The sequence below is a fragment of the Lemur catta genome, chromosome 2, assembly GCF_020740605.2.
Source record: "Lemur catta isolate mLemCat1 chromosome 2, mLemCat1.pri, whole genome shotgun sequence".
Taxonomy (NCBI): Eukaryota; Metazoa; Chordata; class Mammalia; order Primates; family Lemuridae; genus Lemur; species Lemur catta.
Genome location: NC_059129.1, coordinates 25,232,443 through 25,258,238, shown reverse-complemented (window position 1 = coordinate 25,258,238; position 25,796 = coordinate 25,232,443). Strand labels below are relative to the sequence as shown.

General features: G+C 40.2%; 1 protein-coding gene across 2 annotated transcripts in view; it reads left to right on the top strand.

Annotated features, from left to right (window-relative positions):
- Positions 1 to 23,639, top strand: part of LOC123631589 (cytochrome P450 3A4-like) — a 29,387-nt gene extending 5,748 nt beyond the window's left edge. The window contains exons 3-13 of one of the 2 annotated variants that reach the window (XM_045541379.1): positions 2,375 to 2,427; positions 4,057 to 4,156; positions 5,604 to 5,717; positions 5,980 to 6,068; positions 7,389 to 7,537; positions 13,027 to 13,094; positions 14,160 to 14,226; positions 16,544 to 16,704; positions 18,053 to 18,279; positions 20,630 to 20,792; positions 22,695 to 23,639. In XM_045541379.1, coding sequence (XP_045397335.1) covers positions 2,375 to 2,427; positions 4,057 to 4,156; positions 5,604 to 5,717; positions 5,980 to 6,068; positions 7,389 to 7,537; positions 13,027 to 13,094; positions 14,160 to 14,226; positions 16,544 to 16,704; positions 18,053 to 18,279; positions 20,630 to 20,792; positions 22,695 to 22,790 — 1,287 coding nt within the window. In that variant the 3' untranslated portion in view covers positions 22,791 to 23,639. Of the gene's footprint in view, positions 1 to 2,374; positions 2,428 to 4,056; positions 4,157 to 5,603; positions 5,718 to 5,979; positions 6,069 to 7,388; positions 7,538 to 12,966; positions 13,095 to 14,159; positions 14,227 to 16,543; positions 16,705 to 18,052; positions 18,280 to 20,629; positions 20,793 to 22,694 lie in introns of both variants that reach the window. The other variant, XM_045541378.1, reaches the window with a different exon arrangement.
- Positions 23,640 to 25,796: the final 2,157 nt, after the last annotated feature.

Below are 25,796 nucleotides of genomic sequence, written 5' to 3'. Positions count from 1 at the left end.
TTTCTTTTCCTTGAAAGGTGGCCCCATCTGGGTGAGACTCAACAAAGAGAGGATATAACTGAGACTAGATGGTGGTTGTCCATTGAGTTCAAATACTTAGCGATGAAATGAATTCTGTGTTGTTTAACAAAAGTATATGTGCTTTTGCAAAATGTCTAGAAAGGAGATGATTTGACAAAATTACCAAGAATTGGCTGGGCGTGGTGGCTCACACTCATAATCCCAGCACTCTGGGAGGCCGAGGCAAGGAGGATCACTTGAGTTCAGGAGTTCAAGACTAGCCTGAGCAAAAGTGAGACCCCTGTCTATCTATGAAAAATAGAAAAAAATTAGGCAGGCATGGTGGTGTGTGCCTGTGGTCCCAGCTACTCAGGAGGCTGAGGCAATAGGATTTCTTTTTTTTTTTTAATTTTATTTATTCATTCATTCATTCATTCATTTATTTTTTTATTTCAGCTCATCATGGGGGTACATAAGTTCAGGTTATATACATTGTCCATGTCCCGCCCATCCCCCCGAGTCAGAGCCTCAAGCGTGTCCATTCACCAGACAGTGCACCTGGCACTCACCATGTAGTCATACCTCCATCCCCTCCCCCCAACCCCCGTCTTAGTCTGATATCCAATTGGTACCCTTCCCCGATGTGCATTTAGGTGATGATCAGGGAAACCAATTTTCTGGTGAGTACATGTGATGCTTGCTTTTCCATTCTTTGGATACATCACTTAATATAATGGGTTCCAACTCTCTTCAGGAGAACCAAAGAGATGTCGTATCACTGTTATTTCTTATAGCTGAGTAATACTGCATGGTATACATATACCACAGTTCCCTAATCATCGGGAAAATGCAAATCAAAACCACAATGAGATATCACTTAACTCCAATGAGAATGGCCTTTATCAAAAAGTCCCAAAACAACACATGTTGGTGTGGATGCGGAGAGACAGGAACACTCATACACTGCTGGTGGGGCTGCAAACTAGTGCAACCCCTGTGGAAAGCATTATGGAGATACCTTAAACAGATTCAAGTAGACCTACCATTCGATCCAGCAATCCCATTATTGGGCATCTACCCAGAAGAACAAAAGTCATTCTATAACAAAGACACCTGTACCCGAATGTTTATAGCAGCACAATTCACAATTGCAAAGATGTGGAAGCAGTAGGATTTCTTGAGTCCAGGAATTTGAGTTTGCTGTGAGCTGATGCCACTGCACTTTAGCCAGGGCAGCACAGCAAGACTCTGTCTCAAAAAGGAAAACAAAACAAAAATTACCAAGAATTAAATTAATTGTACTATAAGTGTCATGAGAACTGTGAATTTTGGCCAAGCCATTGTGGCTAATTCTTCACTCAGGGCCTGGCCCCTGTACATAAAGTCATCAGCTCATATCCATGAGGTAAGAAGCAAAACCTGTGTGGGGGCTGGTCTCTGGCCCCGATTTCCTTTCCCACATACCTCAGGATTCTTTCTCAGATTCTAATTCTCCCAACTCAGGCATTTCTTGCCTAATTACTGCCTAAGATTCCATATTTTTCCCTCTGCAAAAGCAATAATATCCTGTTCATCTTGCTAAGATCAGTGCTTTACTAAGTGTACCCCAAGATCCATATTTGTGGGACCTTCTTGGCATAGTTAAAATATCACAACTGAAACATAGCACCAGGAAGATTTGTTTTTCAGCTTCAGAAGCGAAGACTTGGAGCAAGTGTAGTACTTTGTCCTATGTGAAGAAGCTCGGTTTCCTAATCTTTTCCATTTTAATTGGAGAACAGGAAGCGAACCCATTTTGTCATTTCCTGAATCACTCCTTACTTATCTTCTCACTCAACAACATGCCTTAGACTGATATGAATCTGTAGAACAAATGAGGTCCCTGATGTCTTTAACTTCTCAGTTCCACTAGAATTCTAGAGAAAGCTCCTGAGATAAATGAAAAGGATGTTGAATGAGATGAAAGAATGTGCATCCCCCTAGACACTTGCTCACTCTCCCTGAACATCAGTTTCCTCACATGCCCATGGAAGTGATCATTCAGAGGGTTATGAGATGTTAGAAAAAAATACATGCATGTGCAAAAACACTTCAGAAATGCAGGGATTTGTTTAGTATTCATAAACAAGGGTAAGTCATTCTGTATCTACAATATTTGGAAAAAATTCAGGAGTGACAGTAAATCATCCCTTGCAATTATCCCCTCTATTTCCCCCTATTCCCCTGAAACATCTCTGAACAAAAGGTTTCCTCTAACTTCAAGTGAAACGCAGAGAGCCTAATTTCTTCAGGTTCCACTCTTTCTTGTCCCAATTAGAGGCAAGGTTGAGTACATTTAAAATAACAATTGAATTTTATTTTGTTTCTCCTCCAGGGATTTCGGAAATTTGATGAAGAATGTTACAAAAAGTATGGAGAGATGTGGGGGTGAGTATTGTGGAAACTTCCATTGGATAGGCTTGCTACTGTCTTGAGGTACCCCACATATGAAGGACAATCTCAGCCCTGAGGCTCTTGGGATGAAGCCGTTGTCAACCAAGATAACAGAGAGAGGCTCTCTGGAAGAAAAAGATATTTATTTGGGAGTAAAGCATTGCAAGGAAATGTGCATGCTGTAGCAAACACATTGTGCCTATTCAGGGAAGTAAAGGAAGAAAAAAGTTGTTAAAGAGAAAAATGAGCAGGATAACAAAACTATTTTGAAATCATTATCCATGGCGACAAAGATCAATAACAAGCGGAAACCAGTCTGAGGTTGGGCAGGCAGTTACTAGGCAGATGTCCTCTCTAAAGTACTTTTACTCTAACAATACTGTGCTCTTTGTGCAAGGCGTGGTTTTTGTAGAGTATTTTGTGACAGTTTTGTTTTTAGGCATGCAAGCATGAGCATGCTCTCTTCATAGCCTTCCCAGGATCTGCCAGGTTTTATTTATTTTTATAACCTCAGTGTGACTCCATTTGCTTCTGACAACTTTCACACTCTGTAGTGAAAACCTTTTGGAGGCTTATCCTACCAAGAATTCCATAACTCATCAGGTGTTGAGATCTACAGTCTCAATTAGGCTAAGAACATTGCAGGTGACCACTTTTCTCCAGTTTTGATGGCCCATGGACTCCCAGCATCACTTTCTGTCCAGTGTCTGTCTTTTCACCTCTTCTCTTTTTTTTCCTACCTTAGGTTACCTTCAGTTGCATGAAATGCATCATTTCAGACGTTCTAATATGTGCTCATAAATGCATGGCATTAACTCCCCCCTAAAGTCATTCATTTTTAAATAAAGCCTAATTCTTAAATTAAATTTTTGGGTTTAATATGTGCTTTTGAAAGAAGAGCTGGGAGACAGAGATGAACAGAGATGAACGGATTGGGAAATCATTTGTAATCTGGGTTTTTTGGGGGGTTTTTTGTTGTTTTTTTTGTTTGTTTTGTATTTTTGTTTGTTTTGCTTTTTCTGCAAGTGTGGAGCTTTTTTGTGTGTTGTTTTTTAAATTTAAGTGAAGACTTCTCAAGAGAAGTATGTACAAGTTTTTCTTTGTCTACTCCATTCTACTGACTTTGAAGAAGAGATACAGAATATATTAAACCACTGTGTTCCCAGTGGGCTAATGGGCTTTATGATTTTGAGGGTGGCCTCATCAAACTGCAGCAGTTGTTCCCTTTCAGAGCTGCTGGGGCTTGGTGAGAGACACAGAAGAGGTGCAATCCTGTGTACGCTATAAGCAAGTGGCAGAATGTTTTGCCTCTGCCTTAGTACCTCATACCAAAGATTTCCTGTTATTTCTGACCATGATCTTGTAGAGCAGCTATTTTGTATTTAAGTGTGTTTTCCCCACTTGAGCCACATTTCCCTTCATTCTATGAAGAGTCAGTGGCTGCGTGGTCAGAACCTTGCTGTGTGTCCTACCATAACTTGAACTAGGATCTAATGTTGCTGTGTATTATATAACTGGGGTATGGATTATATAATGTCAGGATAAAAGTCTGGACTCCTGGGTTTGGCCCCAGCTGCAGAATTAGGCTTGTAGAGTTTAATCAGCTCCGTTTTCCTGACACAGGTTGTATGATGGTCGACGGCCTCTGTTGGCTATCACGGATCCCGACATGATCAAAACAGTGCTAGTGAAAGAATGTTTTTCTGTCTTCACAAACCGGCGGGTAGGCATCCATGTCTTAACTTTATACGTTTATCTTTTTATTTATTAAACTTTTATTTTGAAATACTGATAGATTCACAGGAAATTGTAAAAAAAAAAGTATATGGCGTTTCCATGTACCCTTCATCCTCTTTCCCCCAATGGTAACATTTTACATCAGTGTAAAGATTTTTATATAAAGCATGAAGTTTAGGTCAAGGTCCATTTCTTGTGGCCTATGGCTCTCCCATTGTTCCAACACCATTTTGGAAAGGCTGTCCTCCCTGCATTTAATTGCTTTTTGCACCATTGTCAAAAATCATTTGGGCCTCTTTGTGTCTATTTCTCCTTGTCTATTCTATTGCATTAATCACGGTGTCTATCCCTTATCCAGTACCACACTGTCTTGACTACAGTAGCTATATAGTAAGTCTGAACAGCTATAGGTTCACACCTGCCACTTTATTTCTTTTTTTCCAGAGGACTTCTAGCCATTCCCAAATTAGGAAACAGAATTATCTCTTTCTTTTTCCTCTGTTCCTGTGGGAAAAAATTAAGAGAAAAGGGCCGGGCATGGTGGCTCACGCCTGTAATCCTAGCACTCTGGGAGGCCGAGGCGGGTGGATCGCTCGAGGTCAGGAGTTCGAGCCCAGCCTGAACGAGACCCCATCTCTACTAAAAATAGAAATAAATTATCTGGACAACTAAAAATATATATAGAAAAAAAAAATTAGCCGGGCATGGTGGCACATGCCTGTAGTCCCAGCTACTCAGGAGGCTGAGGCAGTAGGATCGCTTCAGCCCAGGAGTTTGAGGTTGCTGTGAGCTAGGCTGATGCCACGGCACTCACTATAGCCCGGGCAACAAAGTGAGACTCTGTCTCAAAAAAAAAAAAAAAAAAAAGAGAAAAGGATTTTCATGTAATTGTATTATTTCTTCAAAGTACATTCATAATCTTTTATGTATTATCTACACTTTAAAAAAAATTACTAACTCAAGGTATTACTTTTTCAAGTTGTTCATACTATGCTGTAAGTAAAGACAGAAGTAGCCTCAAGCAATCCGCAGACTCCCAAGGCCATCTGGTGAACTGTCACCAGTCCCTTTTTTCTCTGCACAGCCCTGGAGGAGGTACAGGTCTGGTTCCTCTCTATTACCCTGGTAGAAAAGGTTCCCCACCAGGGGATCATTTACATTTAAAAGGAGACTGAGATGTAGAGGCTGGAAACAACACCAGGTGGCTGGGTGACCTCATACACACACACATACACACACACACACAGAGGCTCAGAGGAGGGTAGCCATTTGGGATAAATCTATAATACATTGAGGACCTAGCATGGGGCCCACCACCTGGGAGACAGTCACTTAATATATGTTAAATAAGTGATGTCTGTTTAACACATTTTTACATCTGTGGAGATCTACAAAACTTATAAAAGACGAAATGTTTTTGATTTGACCTCCAGCCTCTTGGTCCAATGGGATTTATGAAAAATGCCGTCTCTTTTTCTGAAGATGAAGAATGGAAGAGAATACGAGCATTGCTGTCTCCAACCTTCACCAGCGGAAAACTGAAGGAGGTAAGAAACTACAAGAATTTCTATGTAGAAACTGAAAGTATGAATCTGGGAACAGGGAGAAAGTAACATTATGGTCCCTTACCAGGAGATAGTCCATTGAGGTTGAGCTTTCTAAAAATGGCTTTCTATCTTTATGTCCAGAAGACATATCATAAAATTCATTATAAAATATCACTTACTACTCCATGCTAGAGAAAGCCATGTCCTTCTGGGACTTGAGTCTACACATTTAACTATGTGCGGTGTTGTGTTTTGTGCTTAGATGTTCCCCATCATGAGCCAGTATGCGGATGTGTTGGTGAGAAACCTGAGGCAGGAAGCAGAGAAAGGCAAGACTGTCAACTTGAAAGAGTAAGTAAAAGGCTAGTCTTGGGCTTCTGAGCTGTCATTAAACCCTCTAGCTGCCTAACACAGAGCTGCTATTCCCACTTAAGTTATTTCAGTGACCAGACAGAAGCAGGGGTGTGGTGTTAGAACTCCAGTGGGCCACCCAGGGATGGGGCAGATTGCATGAGAATTCAGGGCACTGGAAATGGCAAAGGGTATTCTCCCCTGTGCACAAGAGCCATGAGTAATTAATCTGATGATGTGATCTTTGGATGTTCTGGAAGACAAAATACATAGCTTAGAAAGAATAAACATGATTGTACCAAAGTTTTGGGCACAGAGAGTATGGAAAGGTGGGAGGTCAAGTGGCTTGGTACCTGTTGGCTGGCAGGGACAGGGCAGAAGATTAACAATGGGAAACTTGGGAGAACTTCAATCCCTTCATATTTTTACTGAAGATACCATGAAATACTAAATATTAAACTTCCCACCATTTCTCCTTCCCTCAATGTCAAAAGAGAGAGAGCCCTGTAAAGGCGATCCTTAGAGCAATCGTGTCATTTAATGTCTAAACTGAAATATTTCTGAATTATGCAGGAAAGACAGGTGTGCACTGAGCCTGTCCTAGGTAGATTGGGGACATGTGGTCACTCAAAAATGGGACCCCCCCTAAATAAATTTTGGTGGGATCTGTTATTTTGTCATCTAATCTGTTTTTACCTAGGAACATTCTCAGTTTTTACCTTTTACAGAGATACTACTGTCCACAGGCCAACTCCAGATCATAGGAGTTGGGGGAAGTGGGCCTTTCAGGAGCCTTAACAGAGAGTGTAGAGGAGAGAATATGTTTGTGGTCACTCAGAACAGGGTTTTGCTGTTCTGTAATGTGTTAAAGATCAATCAGCTCTTGACATAGACTCTCTGCTGAGGCAATGTCACCTTTCTTGAGTACCTAGGAAGGAAGAGTTAGTTATTCCAGTCTTGACCTGTTGAAGCATGTTGCTTACATCCCTGTTGTCATCCACACTGAACACACTCTCCTGTAGTTTATCTGACTTTCGGCCTCTGACCTCCTGTACCTGATCTCCTTAAGCTCAGAGGTAGGTTTATCTTGACTTAGTATCCCCACCACCCCCAGCACAGGGCCAGCTGCATCACTGGCACTTGATAATCACATCATGAGTGAGTTGTAGGGGAGATGATCCAGCAGGTAGTTCCAAAAGGCCATAGTTCTTGTCATCTCCTGACAGTTCTCATGGATTTACACACACATCTTGCTGCATGTGTACTAGAAGAATGGCAAAGCAGTGCTAATTTCAGTTTTCTGTGTCTTTCTGTACTCAGCATCTTTGGGGCCTATAGCATGGATGTGATCACGGCCACATCATTTGGAGTGAACATCGATTCCCTCAACAACCCACAAGATCCCTTTGTGGAAAAGACCAAGAGGCTCTTAAAAATTAATCTCTTAGATCCATTCTTTTTCTCAATAAGTATGTGAACTATTATTTCTTTATCTCTCTTTTTTAAAATAACTAGTTTATTGAGATATAATTCAAATACTATATAATTTACACACTTAAAATGGACATTTCAGCCGTTGATAATACATTCAAACATATGTGTAACCATTACCATTGTCCACTTTAGAATATTTTCATCAACTCAGGGACCTGTAATTTCTTTTTATTTTCTTAACTTTGCTTTATTTTTTATTTTTATTTTGTTTTTTAATCTTTGTTCTTTTTATTTTAGAATATTATGGGGGTATAAAAGTTTAGATTACATATATTGCCTTGACACCACCCAAGTCAGAGCTACACGTGTGCCCATCACCCAGACAGTCCATACCTTACCTATTAGGTATGAATATTCTCATCTGCTCCTCCCCTTTCCACCTGTCTGACACGCAATGAATAATACTTCAATATGTGCACATAAGTATTGATCGATTAGTACCAATTTGGTGGTGAGTATATGTGGTGCATGTTTTTCCATTCTAGTGACACTTCAGTTCAGAGAATGGGCTAAAGCTCCATCCAGGATAACATAAGAGGTATTAGTTCACCATTGCTTCTGGGGGCTGAGTAGTAGTCCATGGTATACAGATACCACATTTTATTAATCCACTCATATATTGATGGGCACATGGGTTGTTTATATGTATTTGCAATTTTCAATTATGCTGCTGTAAACATTTCAGTGCAGATGTCATTTTTATATAATGTCTTTGTTTCCTTAGGATAGGTACTCAGTAGTGGGATTCCTGGATCAAATACTAGTTCTACTTTTCGTTCTTTGAGGTATCTCTATATTACTTTCTGTAGAGGTTGTACTAGTTTGCAGTCCCACCAGCAGCATATGAGTGTTTCTATCTGTCCACATCCATACCAACATTTGTTGTTTTCAGACTTTTTAATAAAGGTCATTCTCACTTGAGTTAATTGATACCTCATTGTGGTTTTGATTTACATTTCCCTGATGATTAGAGATATTGAGCATGTTTCTATATGTTTCTTGGCCATTAGTCTTTTTTTTAAATTTCAGCTTATTATGGGGGTACAAAAGTTCAGGTTATATATATTGCCCATGTCCCACCCATCCCCCTAAGTCAGAACTTCAAGCATGTCCATTCCCCAGACAGTGCGCATTGCACTCATCATGTAGTTATACCCCCATTCCCTCCCCGCCACCCCCATCCCCCTAAGTCAGAACATTCAAGCGTGACCTTAAACAGATTCAAGTAGAGCTACCATTCTATCCAGCAATCCCATTATTGGGCATCTACCCAAAGAAACAAAAGTCATTCTATAAAAAAGACACCTGTACCTGAATGTTTATAGCAGCACAATTCACAATTGCAAAGATGTGGAAACAACCCAAATGCCCATCAATTCATGAGTGGATTAGTAAATTGTGACATATGTATACCATGGAGTATTACTCAGCTATAAGTCTATCTTCTTTTGAAAATTTTCTGTTCATGACCTTTGCTCACTTTTTAATGTGGTCATTTGATTTTTACTTGCTGATTTTCCTGAGTTCTATATAGATTCTTGTCATCAGCCCTTTATCAGATGTACTGCATGCAAATATTTTCTCTCATTCTGTAAGTTGTCTGTTCACTCTACTGAAAGCTTCTGTGCCTGTGCAGAAATTTTTAATTTCATCAGGTCCCATTTATTGGTTTTTGTGGATGCTATGATTGCTTTGGGGTTTTCTTCATAAATTTGTTCCCTAGGCCAATGTCTGTAAGAGTTTTCCTAATGTTTTCTTCTAGAATTCATATAGTTTCATGCCTTAGGTTTAAGTCTTTTATCCATCATGAGTTGATTTTTGTGACTCGTGAGTGGTGTGGATGCTGTTTCAGTCTTCTACATGTGGCTATCCAATTTTCTTAGTACCATTTATTGAATAGGCATTCTTTTCCCCAATGTATATTTTTGTCTTCTTTGTCAAAGACCAGATGGCTATAATGAGGATGGTTTTATGTCTCAATTCTCAGTCCTGTTCCAATTGGTCTTTGTCTCTGTTCTTGTGCCAGTTACCATATTGTTTTGATTACTATAACCTGGTAAATTGATGCCTCCAAATTTGTTCTTTTTGCTTAAGGTTGCTTTAGTTATGTGGGGGTCTTCTCAGGTTCCATACAAAGCATAAAATTATTTTTTTTCTAGATCTCTGAACAATCATGTTGGTAGTTTACTATGGATTGCATTGAATCTGTAGACCACTTGGGGCAGTATAGACATTTTAGCAAGTTTGATTCTGCTGATGCATGAGCATGGTATGGTTTTCCGTCTCTTTGCGTCCTCTCCTACTTCCTTCCTCAGTGTTTCGTAGCTCTTCCTGTACAGGTCTGTCACCTCCTTAGTTAAATATATTCCTATGTATTTTATTTTCTTTGTTAGTGTTGTGAAAAATATTGAGTCTTTGATTTGGTCTCAGTTTGACTGTTGTTACTGTATATGAATGCTACCGATTTGCTTACATTCATTTTCGAACTTGAGACTTTGTTGAACTTATTTATCAATTCCAGTAGTCTCTTGGCAGAATCTTTGGGGATTTCTAGATATAAGATTATATCATCAGCAAAGATCAGTAGTTTGACCTCTTCTCCTCCCATCTGGATGCCCTTGTTTTCCTTCTCTTGTCTGGCTAAGACTTCCAGCACTATGTTGAATAGAAGTGATGACAGAGCTCAACCTTGTCTGGTTCCAGTTCTAAGCATTAATGCTTTCAATTTTTCCTCATTCCGTATGATGCTGGCTGTCGGTTTGTTGTGTATGGGTTTTATCATTTTGAGGTAAGTCCTGTCTATGAGTGTTTTGTTAAGTCTTCTTATCATAAAAGGGTGCTGAATTTTGTAGAATGCTTTTTCTGCATCTATTGAGAAGATCATTTGGTCTTTACTTTTACTTCTGTTTATGTGGTGAATTACATTTATAGATTTGCATGTGTTGAATCATCCCTGCATCTCCGGGATAAAGCCCACTTGGTCATGATGGTTTTTTTTTTTTTAGCAGGTAAATTCAATTTGCTAGCATTTTATTAAGGATTTTGCATCTATATTCATAAGGGATATTGGTCCATACTTTTCTTTTTCTGTTGAGATCTTTCCTGGTTTTGGTATCATGGTGATGTTGTCTTCATAAAATGTGTTGGGGAGTACTCCTTCCTTCTCAATATTGTGGAATAATTTCTGTAGGATAGGTACCAGTTCTTCTTTGTAAGTCTGGTAGAATTCAGATGTGAAACCATGTGGTCCAGGACTATTTTTTTAGGAAGCATTTTATTTCTGATTGAATTTCAGTACTTGATATTGGTCTGTTCAGGAGTTCTATTGCTTCCTGATTGAGCCTAGGGAGGCTGTGTGTTTCTACCAATTCTCCCATTTCTCAACATTTTCAAGTTTATGTGCATAGAGATGTTTATAGTATTCAGAGATGATATCTTGTATTTCTGCAGTATCCATTATAATTTCTCCAATTTCATTCCTAACTGACTTTTTAGAGTCCTTTCTTTACTGCTTCTGGTTATCTAACAAGAGGCGTGTCAATTTTATTTGTCTTTTCAAAGAACCAGCTTTTTCTTTCATTAATATTTCACATAGTTGTTCTGCTATCAATTTTCTTTAGTTCTGTGCTGATCTTGGTCATTCCTTTCCTTCTGCTGGATATGAGACTGGTTTGCTCTTCTTTTTCCAGTTCTTTGAGTGAGTTCATTAGATTTTTGATTTGTGATCTTTCTGTATTTTTTGATGTAAGCCTTTAAGGCTGTGAATTTTCCTCTGAGGGCTCCTTTAGCTGTGTCCCACAGATTTTGATAACTTGTGTTTCCTTTATCATTTAGTTCAAAGAATCTTTTGATTTCCATCTTAATTTCCTCCTTGACCCAAGAGTCATTCAGCAGTAGGTTGGTTAGTTTCCATGACTTTGTGTAGAGAGGAGTGTTTCTGTTTGAATTGATTTCTAATTTTATTCCACTGTGGTCTGAGAAGATATATCATATAATTTCTAGTTTTTAAATTTGTTGAACCATGTTTTGTGGCCTAGGATGTGGTCAATCTTAGAGAATGTCCCATGAGCTGATGAGAAGAGTGTATGTTCAGTGGTTTTGGGGTAGAAAGTTCTGTGAATGTCTGTTAGGCCCATTTGATCTGGAATTCTGTTTACACCCAGTGTTTCTTTGTTTATTTTCTGTTTGGATGATCTATCCTGTTCTCAGTGGGGTATTGAAGTACTCCGCCATTATAGTGCTGTTGTTTATAATTTTGTTTAGATCAAGTAGGATTTGCTTCAGAATCTGGGCACAACTGTGTCATGTATGTAAATATTTAAAATTGTTATGTCTTCTTGTTGAAGTGTAGAGACTTGGAATTTTAGCTCTCACCAACCCATGAACCCCATTGCTCTATGCAATCACTAATCTATTTTCTGTCTCTCTAGATTTGCCTACTATGGACACTTCCTACAAATGATTTCAATGATATTTCTCTATTTTTATTTCATTGCTTTTCTCTTTATTTAATTGTGTTCATGTCCCTAGTCAATTCCCTTCTTTCATTTTTGAGACTATTAAGATAAGTTGTCTCTCCTTTTTCTTGGTCAATCTAGCTAAAGCTTTGTTAATTTTAATGATATAATTCAAAGTACCATCTTTTGGTTTTATTAATTTTTCTATATTGTTTTAAGTGTCTGTGTTATTAGTACATACTTTAGTTATTCTTATAGTTTTCCCTTCTGCTCAAATTATGTTTATTTTGTTCTTCTTTTTTCACTACATTATAGTGTAAAGTTAGATTATAGATTTTAGATATTTTTTAATAAATTTAGACATTTAAAGCTATAAAGTTTCCTCTGAGCACTACTTTTCTTACATCCCATAAGTTTGGGCATATCATGTCATCATTTTGATTCATCGCAAAACAATTTCTAATTGACCTTTTGATTTCTACTTTGACCCATTGGTTATTTAGAAGCACATTATTTAATTTCCACATACTTCTGAGTTCCCTAAATTTCTTTTAGTTATTGATTTCTACTTTCATCCCACAGTAGATTAAGGAAATAGGATATATTATTTCTATCACAACTATTTCATGAAAAGCACAACTAATTAAAGCAGCAGACCAGAGTTTATATAAGGGTTGAGACGTCAGGGAATTTAATCCTGTTAGTTTAACCCTGTCACCCAAAATGCAAAAGAGGTCATTGATCTCACAGTTATAGTGGTGGGCCCTAAGTGTAGATGTGCCATTGCTCAGCCATTGGCCTGGAAGATGAGCTAAGGGCATAGAGGGAATAGTTCCTACTTGAGAACCCTGAAGTCTATTACTTTTCACACTCATGCTAGAGAAAATTATAATTGCTCCAGGTAAATTTTGTGTTTACATGATGGTTTTCTTTTTTATCCCCTATAGTAATCTTTCCATTCCTTATCCCAATTTTTGAAGTATTAAATATCTCTGTGTTTCCAAAAGATGTTACAAACTTTTTAAAAAACTCTGTAAAAAGGATGAAAGAAAGTCGCCTCCAAGATAAACAAAAGGTAAGATCTGGTGGTGGTTACATCAAGATGCTCACTATTTGATAATTTGGGAAATTGTATTCTTATAATTTGGGCATTTAAGTATATTTTTTAAAGGAAGACAGAAAGCTTAAGTAAAGAATAAAAGAAGAATTCATTTTGTAGGAATGAAGAAGGTGGAGGATGCGAGACAGATATAAGAATGAGTGAGGCAGTCTGCATTTAAAATTTAATAACAGGCACAACAATTAGTATGTGATAGCATAAATGTCAGAGAGAAAAAACGTGACCACTTCCCTTCACTTCAATAAATTTTCAGAGGAAAACGATGACTCTTTAACAATGATTATACTGCTATTTTAATTGCCCAACATCTTAGACTGGTAAGGAATCATTTCAAGTTATTTTAGACATTCTCACATGGAAAGCCTTCTCTGGCTACCTGCTTATTATAGCGTATGTTAAATATGAGCATGCGCAATGCTTGAAGCTAGCCAAGGTCTTCTTTGGGCCCAGGGGCTTCAAGCTGGCTGATGCAGCTCTGCCCTCACGAGGGCTCCAGACCAGACCAAGGATGTCTGCAGGTCACAGAGGCAGAAGTGGGTGCCCAGATATCACTAAAGATTGTATAGAGTTCTGGGAAGGTGGAGCACTAGAAGATGCTACCACAAAGAAACTGCAAAGGAGCTCTGAAAATGTAAGAAAATTAATCTATGTGACCATTGGTTCAGAATGAAGGGCTCAGAACAAAAAGAACTTAAGTCCTAGAAAGCAGGTGTGATGGGAAAAGGAACAGGAAACTCTTAGGCCAGGAAACAGTGTCCAAAAGCCAGAGAAGCAAAGGATCAGGGAGAGTGAAGACCAAAAAGCAGTTGCATGTGATAGCTGGAATTCTCCCAGGGAAACATCCTACCCTCCAGGATCTTAGATGGATGTTTTTGTTCACTGGTGACTCAGACAACACCTGTCAGACTCTGGACATCTGGAGCCCATATTGTCAGAAGGGAGGTTGAGGACTGCACTCCTGATTTATTTCTGACTTCACTAGTCACTTTCTGTCACTGATATTTCTCTTTCTGCTTCCAGCACCGAGTAGATTTTCTTCAGCTGATGATCGACTCCCAGAATTCAAAAGAAACTGAGTCCCATAAAGGTAACCAAGGAGGACTTCTGGGAACTCCTGATGAGGAAGCCCAGAGGGAGGGTCTTATTCTGAAAATGTGCAGGAAGCTTTTCAGGAATAGGAGAATTTCTGGCACACTGCAGAATGATACCCATTCAAATAATAGAAATGGTAGCTTGTGCACCCTCTAGAAGTACAGAGGAATAGCCATTTTCAAAGCAAGATGGGCACCCCTGAACCAGCCTGTCATGCCTGGAAGTCAGCCAGGGGTCTGTGGATCACCTACATCAGAACAAATGCAGGTTCTCAGCTTCATCCAGATCTACTGAGTCAGAACCTCTGCCAAGAAATTTGTATTGAACATCAAATCAGGAGGCACACTGGCCCAGTAAGGGTGATTTTTAACTGGGAATACTTGGTGAAAGTGTGGTCATAAGCTCAATCTACTGTAAACATTTATTTTTTCCTTAATAATGAGCAAGTAATCTATGGGGAAAGATTTTAGATTATGAAATATCCTATTCTTCCTGACCTTTCACTAACTAGTTTCACCATCAATGAAACGTTCTGACTCAAATTATAATACCTATGATGGTGGCAAAATAAGAATCATGGTCAGTTTCAAGCTTCAAAAGTTTAACACTCACCTCACAAAAGTCCTGAATATTTAACAATTGGTTCTCTAGAGCAAGGATGGACTTGCTCCAGCACAGCACTGTACACATGTCTGTGTGTACACCTATTCTATCATCTGTGTATGCATTATCTACCTATTATCGATCTATCTATCCCAATCCAATTTTCTGTGATGAAGGAAATAGTCTATCATTTCCGTGTTCAATATAGTAACCACTGGACACATGGGGCTACTGGGCACTGAACATGTGGCTACAGCCATTCAAGAAGAATTTTAACATGTATTTAATTTTAATTAATTAAAATTTAAGTTTAAATAGGTACATGTGTCTTGTGGTTATCTCATTGACCAGCAGAGCTCTAAACTTTGAGATTATAGCACAATTTCAATTCAGTTTCATGGGGTTGAGGCTGACTGCATAAAAGCTGCTCTATATGTATAGTATTAAAGTCTTGGCTGGGTTCAATTCAGGACTAAACAAAAATGTCTCATTTCTAAACTGGTGATTAGAAACACTCTTATGGCAGCATGAGGATTAGATGCTACAAGTCTGCATAGCTTTTAGAAACAAGGACTGGCTTCTAGAAAGGCTGGTTGTTTCATTTAAAAAAAAAATTGGGTAGTAGAATTTACCAAATGAAGCATCACAGAACTGTCACTGAAAAATCACAACTATGCAGACACTTCTCACACTATTTTGTATTATTTTTAGGAATGAATTATATGGTTGGGGCAGGCACCATATGTATTTCAATCGTTTGGGTACATAAAGGTCCGAATCCAGGTCCACTGAAACAGACCATACCCTGACTGTGCTCAGCTTCTATCCAGAGAAACAATCAAGGAGGAGGCCAACCTGTAATCATAAAGGCTTCTGCTATTTTAGTGCCATTCATCAGACTAGGGTCAATCACCACCCTTTGAGCTTTTTGTCTATTTCTGTAGTTTCTGTACATCCTGAGATAGTCTATTTTGAAAAATTGTGTCCTTGATCTTCTAGTACCCGATGCCTCTCAAAGGTAAAATCCATGCTTCTCAGGCACACAAATCCCAACGTCTCCTGAAAGTTCAGGTACAGATTCTGTAGGTCTAGGTGGGGCTTTAGATTCTGCATTTCTAATAAGCTGCCAGATCCTGTTGATGCTGCTGGTCCATGGACCACACTTGGAGTAGCAAGAGATTATCTGTAGCCCAGTGTTGTTGCCTTAAGTTCCCTCAACCATGTGTAGAGAAAAGATCTTCAATTTTCCCTCAAGTCTCAGTATTGCAAATTCTCAAAAATTTTCAAGCTCTATTGTAACTAAAATACTTTAAATTTTTCCTGGCGCACAAGGATACCCTATATTTCACTTACAGCTGAAGTACTTTTATGATCATCCAAGGGACACACCCATAACACTGAGTATGTAAGCCAGAAATGCTCTCTGGAAATAACCCAGATGTGTTGGTGGTGAGGACTGCATAATGAGGAGTGAATGGGCCACAATCATATACAGGTCGAGATAAACTTAGTTATACAATGTTGCCTTGCTCTGGCTCTATAACATAGACATCAGAATGAAAACCACACCTCGTGTGACTCTGAATTACTTTTCCACTTTTCCACTTATATCCCTAGGGATTTGGGAGCTCACTTGGATTTTTCTTCCTGTAAACTGTGATCTTCTACATTGACCTGCTTTCCCTAACATATCCTTTCTCTCCTTTCAGGTCTGTCTGATATGGAGATCATAGCCCAGTCAATTACTTTCATGTTTGCTGGCTATGAGACCACTAGCAGTGTTCTGACCTTCATTATGTATGAACTGGCCACTCACCCTGACGTCCAACAGAAACTGCAGGAGGAGATTGATGTGGCTTTGCCAAATAAGGTGAGTGGATGATACGTGGAGATGGAGGGAGGAGGTGAAGCCCTAGCAAGGATGACTGCTCACCACTTCCTAGGAGGGGTTTTTCCAAATGTGTAAGCCTTGAGTTTTTCACAGGCACTGCTTAGGAAGGCTCTAAAGAGGAAGAGAAAGGGAGATATATAGCTTATGGACGCTGCTCCCAGAAATAAAAGATATTTGTAAAACAGTGCTGCTCTTCCTGCATCTATTATCAGTTACCATAATAATGCAAAAAAAAAATTAAATCCAGAAAAGCATAGTGGTATCTAACAATAAGCATTTGTTGCTCCCATATCTGGATAGACAGCTTTGCAGGCTCTTCTCTGGCTGCTATCTGATCATACCTGGCCTCACAGGCACTGGGGAGGTAGACCCAACTCTACCCAACACCTGTCTCATGTTTCAGTCATGGAGCTAGTGGTGAAGAAGCCAAGTAGGAACCAGGGTATCTGGCTCCTGTGGAATCTCTTAACTTCTACACTCCTGCCTCCAAATCCAGTAGGAAGTGCTAGGGACATATCACCCACACTCTCTTCAGATCTCTGCTCACCTGGGATCCTTTGTGGTGTGAACAGACCTGGCCTCTGGGGCTGGTAAGGCTGGTCTGACAGTGAGGTGAATGCAAAGGGACCTTTTTTAGAGCTGATAGTCAATCCCTTAAGCAACAAGTAGTAGACAGTTTGAGCAAGAGGGGTTGGGGCTGAATGTGGGATTTCTATCCCCTTTATAACTTTTACTGGAATTGAAATTGTGTGCCCTGGGAGCTTCCAATCTTAACCTTCTTTTGTGCTGTTTGGGTTAGAGATGGACTAATTTATCCTCAAATTATTTATAGAGTTGTTATAGTCTCTCTGCCCACATTTTATGTATATAGTCAAAAGGGCCACCAAGCAGGATTTCCAACTAAACAGCCTTATGTGGAACAGGCGTATCTGCTCTTTACATGATCTTTCCCTTTCCTGGGTGCACCTGCGGCCTCATTTTTGCAAGGTGACATTGACTTTGACATATTGTGGTGAAATGTTCATCCTCCTTTCTTCACATTTGTTCATGAGAGAACAAAAGGCACTATGTGGTGATGCTCGGGATTTCAGTCCCTGGGTAGCGGATGTCCCCGGAGGTCTCCCATATCCATAACATCTCCACATGTCTAATGGGACATTGAGCAGATCAAGCACTGGATAGCTTTTAAAATGCCTTATGGATGTGAAGGTCCTTTCCTAATATGTTTCTTTTGATCCCCTAACACTTCAATAACACTCAATAGACTGTGTTGACAGTTAATTCCAAGTCTCAATTTATTAAAATATTGGCTTTTCTTTGTTCCCAGTCACCTGCCACCTATGATGCTCTCGTACAGTTGGAATATCTTGACATGGTGGTGAATGAAACTCTCAGATTATTCCCCATTGCTGGAAGAATCCAGAGGGTCTGTAAGAAAGATGTTGAAATCAAAGGATTGTTCATTCCCAAAGGGGTAGTGGTGATGATACCAACTCATGTCCTTCACTGGGACCCAAAGTACTGGCCAGAGCCCGAGGAGTTCCGCCCTGAAAGGTACAAGGCCCCTGGGAAAGGGAGCCCACCCTGAACCAGGCTGGTTCAAGCACATTCTGACATCTCTTAATGTACATAATTATCATGTGTTATGCAGTCATTTTCTTCTAAGTCTTTTTATTTGTACAAATTTCCTATTAAAAATGTATTAATTGTGAAAGTTTATAAACCATAGATTAGTAAAAGGAAAACTATAGCCACACACAGTCAAAACACCATAAGGTAAGCCTTAGTAATTAAGTGAGGTATGCCCTGATGGACATTTTTCTATGCATATATAACTTTTTCAAAACTAGAGTGTTATCATGTTTTATTTAGGTTTGAACAGCTTCTTACTTTATTTCAGAGTAAACTATCCACTATCCACTATCCTTTTTAACTATATATTTTTGGTATGGATTTGCCATAATTCATTTCACCCGTACTTCATGTTAGTATAGGCTTTTTACTCCTTACATCTTTTTTGTGCTGTTCCTATATCTCTCTGAATTTACCACCAACTTTAACAAATATTTCCACATTCCTTTTTGCTCAACATTGGCTGCTGTTTCCTTGAGGATAATTATAAAGGTGCAGGGTGAGGACCTAGGAAGTCCTCATCTCTGCTGGTGTAAGCCACGCCATTGAGGACAGAGGAGAGCACAGGTCTTCCTGGTCCTGGCTGTGGCTGCAGTCCTGTGCCAGGTCCTCTGTACTCTCAGTGGTCAGTGACTCTTCCAAAGCATAGTCATAGCTCTCTAGACCTCTCAGACATTCCAGCAGGCTGCTCTGGGGATACAGTGCCAATATTGGTCTTGGGAACTCTGGACATAGTTGATGTCTTTACATTATTCTATTAGAAGGCAAAATTAAGAATACAGTTTTTAGGACACTGGCTGGTGAGTCAAGAGGCCTGGGAGCCAGACTTTATGGACCCATCAATACAAGCCAGATGATGGCAGGAAGCTTGTCTTGTTGGCCGTGGTGTCCCTTGGGCTACCATGGAGTCTGCACATATGTGTTGGAAGAGTAATCAGAATTGACCAAGTCCTCTGTTTTCTGGAGCAGCAGAATTCTGTGTTTCTTTGAACCTGAGAAATTCAACCTCCTCTACCTGCAAAAACAAAAAATCAGAGACCACTCAGTGTACTCCCTGTGGATTCATTGTGTTGCCAAACAGAGAGTAAATGCTTACTGAGTGTCAGGAACTGGGCCAGGATGTGAGACATCCAAACGTTAAAAAAAATCTATAATGGAGGATGTTTCACATATATGCATGTATATTCTATAGAAACAAGTCTATAGAGTACTTTTCATGCATCTGCATGTACCCATCACCCGCCATAAGAATGATCAATGTGTGTCAGCTGCCCCATCCACACAGCACCACAACCATCTCCCAAACTCCTGTTATTTTGAAGCAATCACCTTTAAATATTTTAGAATGCTCTCCAGAATATAACACATCTTTTAAAACACAACACCACAATGTCATTATCACTTTACCCACAACAACATCTTTTCTTCATATAATCATATAGTGAGGAATCAAGCTGAACAAAATGCAGGTCTAACCTTCAAAGAATTGATAGCCTAGAGGAACACACAGACAAGGAAGCTGTGATTGTATTGCAGGAAAGTAGCATCAAACTCCCATGTAAATGACCTGACAAATTATTCTATGTGGGGGAAAGAGAGAGAGGCCGAGATCGTGAGGTAAGAAGGAGAAAGACAAGAGGGAGGAGGAGGGGGAGAATGAGGTGGAGCAGGAGGAGGAAGAGGACAGGGAGCACGAAGGGTAAGGGAAGGAGGAGGAGGAGAGCTATGAAGACAAAGACGAAGAAGAAGAAGAAGAAGGAGAAGGAGAAGACAGGGAAGAAGAGGAGGGAGCAGGAGACTTAGAAAGAAAAGAAAGCAGAAGAGAGGGAGGAAAACGAAAAAAAGGAGCCCAATTTAAATAGTGCTAGATATTTTCTCCTGCTCTTTCCTCAATGTACATATGACCAACATAAGTATGACTTGAGGCAGGAAACTACTTTTTCATTAATCATTCCCATTACTTATGTGCCTTTTAGAGTGTGAGCACATCACGACCAGGAATATAATTTTAGCAGTTAGAGGTAAATTTTTGAAACAGTACTCATCTCATCTGAACAAAACGGACAGCTCCTGTAGGATAAGGAGAATGGAAAGGATCTATAGCTTACAATTGTCATAGCAAAATAACCATAGCAAGATTGCCATGACTAACCCATCAGAGTATTTTGTTTACCACTGCATGTGGTGACAGGAGGTCTAAGTCAGAATTCTTAACATATATCCTTTGTGGTTTCTCTCTCATTATCTTTTTTATCTACTATTGTGGAGCCAGGTTCAGCAAGAAGAACAAAGACAACATAGATCCTTACTTATACCTGCCCTTTGGAGCCGGGCCCCGAAACTGCATTGGCATGAGATTTGCTCTCATAAGCATGAAACTTGCTCTTGTCAAAATACTGCAGAACTTCTCCTTCAAACCTTGCAAAGAAACACAGGTCAGTAAAATTTCTGTATAAATAATGTTCCATTAGGAGTTTTGTTCACTGTGGAGTCTAAATAAAAAAAGAATATGCTTGTTCATCTTTTTAGTGATTTATTTTATTGGTCAAATAATGTATTTGGATCCATTAGTGATCTTTAAAGGTGCTTCAGTTCTGCAATTCAAAACATGGCTTTATAATGACCAAATTATAAAGATCATGTAAAGTCAATGCAGATTAACATGACATAAGTATGTCCAGTTTCTGTAACATAGCCAGTTAGTAGTGGCAAGAAAAATAATTTTTTTTGGCTTTTCTTTATGGAAATATTTTATTTTATTTTTTTTATTTCAGCTTATTATGGGGGTACAAAAGTTCAGGTTATATATATTGCCCATGCTCCCCCGTCCCCCCGAGTCTGAGCTTCAAGTGTGTCCATTCCCTAGACAGTGCACATCACACTCATCATGTAGGTATACACCCATCCCCTCCCCCACCCCATCCCCCTCAGTCAGAACTTCAAGCCTGTCCATTCCCCAGACATTGCGCATCGCACTCATCAAGTAGGTATACACCCATCCCCTCCCCCCAGCCCCCACCTCTGTCCAATACCCAATTGGTGTTATTCCCAAATGTGCACTTAGGTGATAATCAGGGAAACCAATTTGCTGGTGAGTACATGTGGTGCTTATTTTTCCATTCTTGGGATACTTCACTTAATAGAATGGGTTCCAACTCTCTCCAGGAGAACCAAAGAGACGCCATATCACCGTTATTTCTTATAGCTGAGTAATACTCCATGGTATACATATACCACATTTTACTAATCCATTCATGAATTGACCTTGAGCAAGAGTTAAATTCAGTTTCAAATCAATTGGAAAGATAAAGGTGTGTTTTGCACAATCACACAGTGCAGTGATTATCTCAGCATGGCTTTCGAGGGGTGCTTTCCTCCACCCGCACTTACAGAAGCTCTCTCATGACAGTGCGTTACAACCACTGGCACCACATTGCAATCACCAGGGAGCTTTACAAATATTAATCTGTGTTGGGTCACCTCAGAAATGAGAATGGCCTTTATCCAAAACCCATGACAATAAATACTGGCATGGATGCAGAGAGACAGGAGCACTCATACACTGCTGGTGGGACTGCAAACTAGTGCAACCTCTGCGGAAAGCAATATGGAAATAACTTTAACATATACAAATAGACCTACCATTTGTTCCAGCAATCCCATTATTGGGCATCTACCCAAAAGAACAAAAGACATTCTATAACAAAGACATCTGCATGTGCCCAAAGTATTAATCAAAATGCTATAGAACATGAGAAGTTCCCCTGTTGCATTACGTTTGAAAAAACTGGAGTAGATATTAGAAAACAAAAGCATAATACTTTTTAAAGGCAACTTACCATCATTATACTGCATGGTTTCAATTGAGAGGGGCTACTGGATTGATTAGAATTCAGACTGCCTGTGTGATTAAAGTGTATAATACCTACTCAGGAGAACAATTCAAAATTCAACATATACGAAATGACCTTTATATGGCTGTTCAAAAATAGTTTGCAGTAACACCTAAGAATCTGGAATAAATTTTTAAGCCTCATTCATTATACATAAAATTTAATTAAAAAAACTCAAGCCAACATGAGTTTGTCTCAGACCTGGCACAAAATAGGTGCTCAATAAATATTGTATTAAATGATGGGTGAAAGAATGCTTTCAGTATCCAGTCTTCACACAGCTTATAGAATAAGTATACAGAATTCAAGATACATGATGTTAAAAGTAGTGTTTATAAATTTGCAAAGCATTATTGTCCTTAATGTATCTTTTCTACTTTGTTTCTATCTTGTCTTCATTTGCTTCATTTATTGTTTCTCAATATGTTTGTTTAACTGTTGCAGGTCCCTGTGAAAATAAGTCCAACAGGATTTCTTCAACCAGAAAAACCTATTGTTCTAAAGGTTGAGTCAAGAGATGGGACCATAAGTGGAGCCTGACTTTCCCTAAGGACTTCTGCTTTGTTCTTCTAGAAACATCTAAGAACACCAGAGACCCCAATTTACATTGTAAATAAAACTCAGAAATCAAGAAAAGTTTAACCTAGGGCACTTGATGAATGACTAGGAATTCTGTACATTCATTGCACTCTCTCAGTGTCTTTGGAAGAGTGTATATTTTGTGATATAAAGGAGGTGACTAAACCAAAGCCGCATATATGAATTCCAATACTCTGGTCTTCATAGGACAATCTCCACCCACTCCCAGTTAGTACCATTGACTCCTTCTCAGCTCTCATAAAAAATAAATATTTCTTAACAGTTTTATCAAGAATTCTTTGATGAAAGTAAGAATTATTGTGGTGGCTATAATGGTCGCATTTGTACCACCTGTCCTATTTGTAATGTACTATAATAAGTATTATGCTGAGCAAACCAATAAACATTTCCTTACAAAATTATTATCTGATGCCTTCAGGCACATTAAGCAAGAATCTATAGGACTGAGTGACTGAGAATCAGCAACTAAGAATTTTTTGTCATCATAATCACTGATCCCTGGGCCTGTTTCAAAACTCCAATTTGATTATTAACATAGGTGAGAGTTAAGCCATTTTGACTTTGCCCATTGCTTAGAATGTTATTCATAGTTTAATTTTACCTTCTGAAGCACAAATTTTTGCCCCACTCACAGCAGGAACTTATTATTATACTATTAGTTTTGATTTAATATCTTAATCCCATGTCCCCTGATGTTTCTGGAACGCAGGAAGCATGGTTTCTTGTATCTCTTGTAGTCCATCTTCAACTTCCAAATGTCTAAGCACAATAAACACTGAATAAAAAATTGTCAGTTGGTCAATTGATTTTGGCTCAAGAACTCATTGCTGCAGGGCCACACTCACTTCAGAGCAATCACCAAAGTACCTTATGCTGAGGAACTTGGCTCCCCACAAAGAGAGTGCACTCCCAGCTGAGCCTGCCTCAGTCAGTATAGTCACTACAGTGGCATGGAGAAGAGGGTGGCCACTCTGCTGTGACTTGGGCTTGGAGAGGAGGGCAGATGGGTGCAGCCCAACTCAACAGCCTTGCAGGAAGTCCGCAGCCCCTATTCATATCAGCCAGTAGAGTTCTCTGTGTTGAGTTACCTGCTTTTAGCACTGAGGTCATGTCTCCATCCCCAGCCAGCACGGCAATGTCAGTCTGTGATCCTCCTGCCCACAGGTATGTGGCACGTTCACCTGCTGACAGCACAGATGCAGGGTGGGGCAGTGTGGGAATGACATCCCAATTCCAGGGTCAGGTTGCATGTGAGAGCCTGTGCCCATTGGGAGGGTGTGGAGGAGCTCAAGAGAGTGGGATCTGTGTGTGAGCTCCATCCCCCCTCCCTTGGTGGGAACATCCCCCACGTGGAGACTTCTGGGTATACAGAGGCCTACCCTCCTTGCCTTCAGGTCTAGCGACAAAAAAGGGGTGCACAATTGGAGATTCTTCTATCCACCCCTGACATGTGTAGACGCATGCCAGCAGGCCAGACACACAAACTGTGGGAGAGCTCAAGAGGCAGTCTTGGGGGGAGAGGAAACACAAGTCGACCTATCAGAGGGGAAAGTGTCCAGGTGTGTGGACAGAGAAGGAAAAACTTGGCTAGAGACCTCAGCAATTGCACCAGGTGATTCTCCCATCAGCAGCAGCCTTCCAAGCTTGGAGAGATAGCCCTGAAATCCATATTAGCAGCTCCCCCAGCAGCTGGATAAGCAACCACAGAAGCTCACACACCCAGGCTTTCGCACTCCAGCCATGATCTATCTTGCTTCCACCTCTACCTCAGTGGGGAGCAGAGTCTAAGCAAACCTGAGGATCTACAAGGCCCTCTAAAAGCCTGGGGCATTCATATACCCGACCTAGGGGACCAGAGCCTACCACAGGGACAACAGACTACCTGGTTACTGGCTTCTCCACACAAACTACAATCAATGACAGAGGGTACAATCCCATAGTTAAACATATTGCCTTCTATTTCAAGTTAATAGGGAGCAGTGGATTCATACCCACAAGTAAAGTGCACCAGAATGGACCATAAGCTGGGGGACCAAACTCACTATGCTCCATTGGAAAGAGGTGAAGACAACAATTCAGACGTAACCCAAGAGGTTCATCAAACTTGCTAAAACACCCCTAAGGCAATATAGAACCCGCACTCCTCTCCCCAGCACTGTCAAGGAATGACCCCTAGAGACTTGGAGATAGGGTGATAAAGCAGCCCTGACACCCCCAGTTCTTGACCAAGAAGCCATGTGAGAAAGAATCAGTAGAAGAACTCGTGAAACATGAAAAACCAGAGTGAAAAGTCATCCCCAAGAGAAATCATTAGCTCCTCAGCCAACTTAAATGAAATGGTTAAAATGACAGATGAGGAATTCTGAATATGATTGAAAGAAAACTCAATGGTATTCAAGAGAAAATAGAAGCCCAATACAAAGAAAGTACGTAAGTGCTCTAAGCATTAGGAGGGACCCTGTAGCTCCCTGGGGGTTTCTTGGTCTCCACCAACTTGAAGGAGCGGAGAGAAGCAAGGCAGTATGTGGCTACACTATGTGAGCCCGAAAGCCTGTGCAAAGCCTCAGCAGGCCTCAGACATTGGTTTTCCAGCCACTAGAGGAAGAGCTGGTATGAGGGTCACGACTAGGTCTCCAAACCAGGAGAGCTGTTCACAGGGGAGGGGGCTAAATGCTTGTATGCTAAGGCCGGGGCTGGGTTTGTTCCACCATTATCAGTAGCACAGTCTTTCTCTGGGAGGGGTAGGTGCTCACCCAAATGGACACTCCTTGGACCCCCACATACCCTGTACTGGCACTAGTCCCTCAGGAGAAGCACTTGAAATCTCTAGGTGGTGGGTGGGGCCCTGGAACTTCCAGGTGAGTCTTTATTCTCTGTCACAGTAGATGCAGGTGGGGTGTGTAGCTGGATGGGGATGGCTTGGGTGAGCCTGCCCTCAGGCTCCAC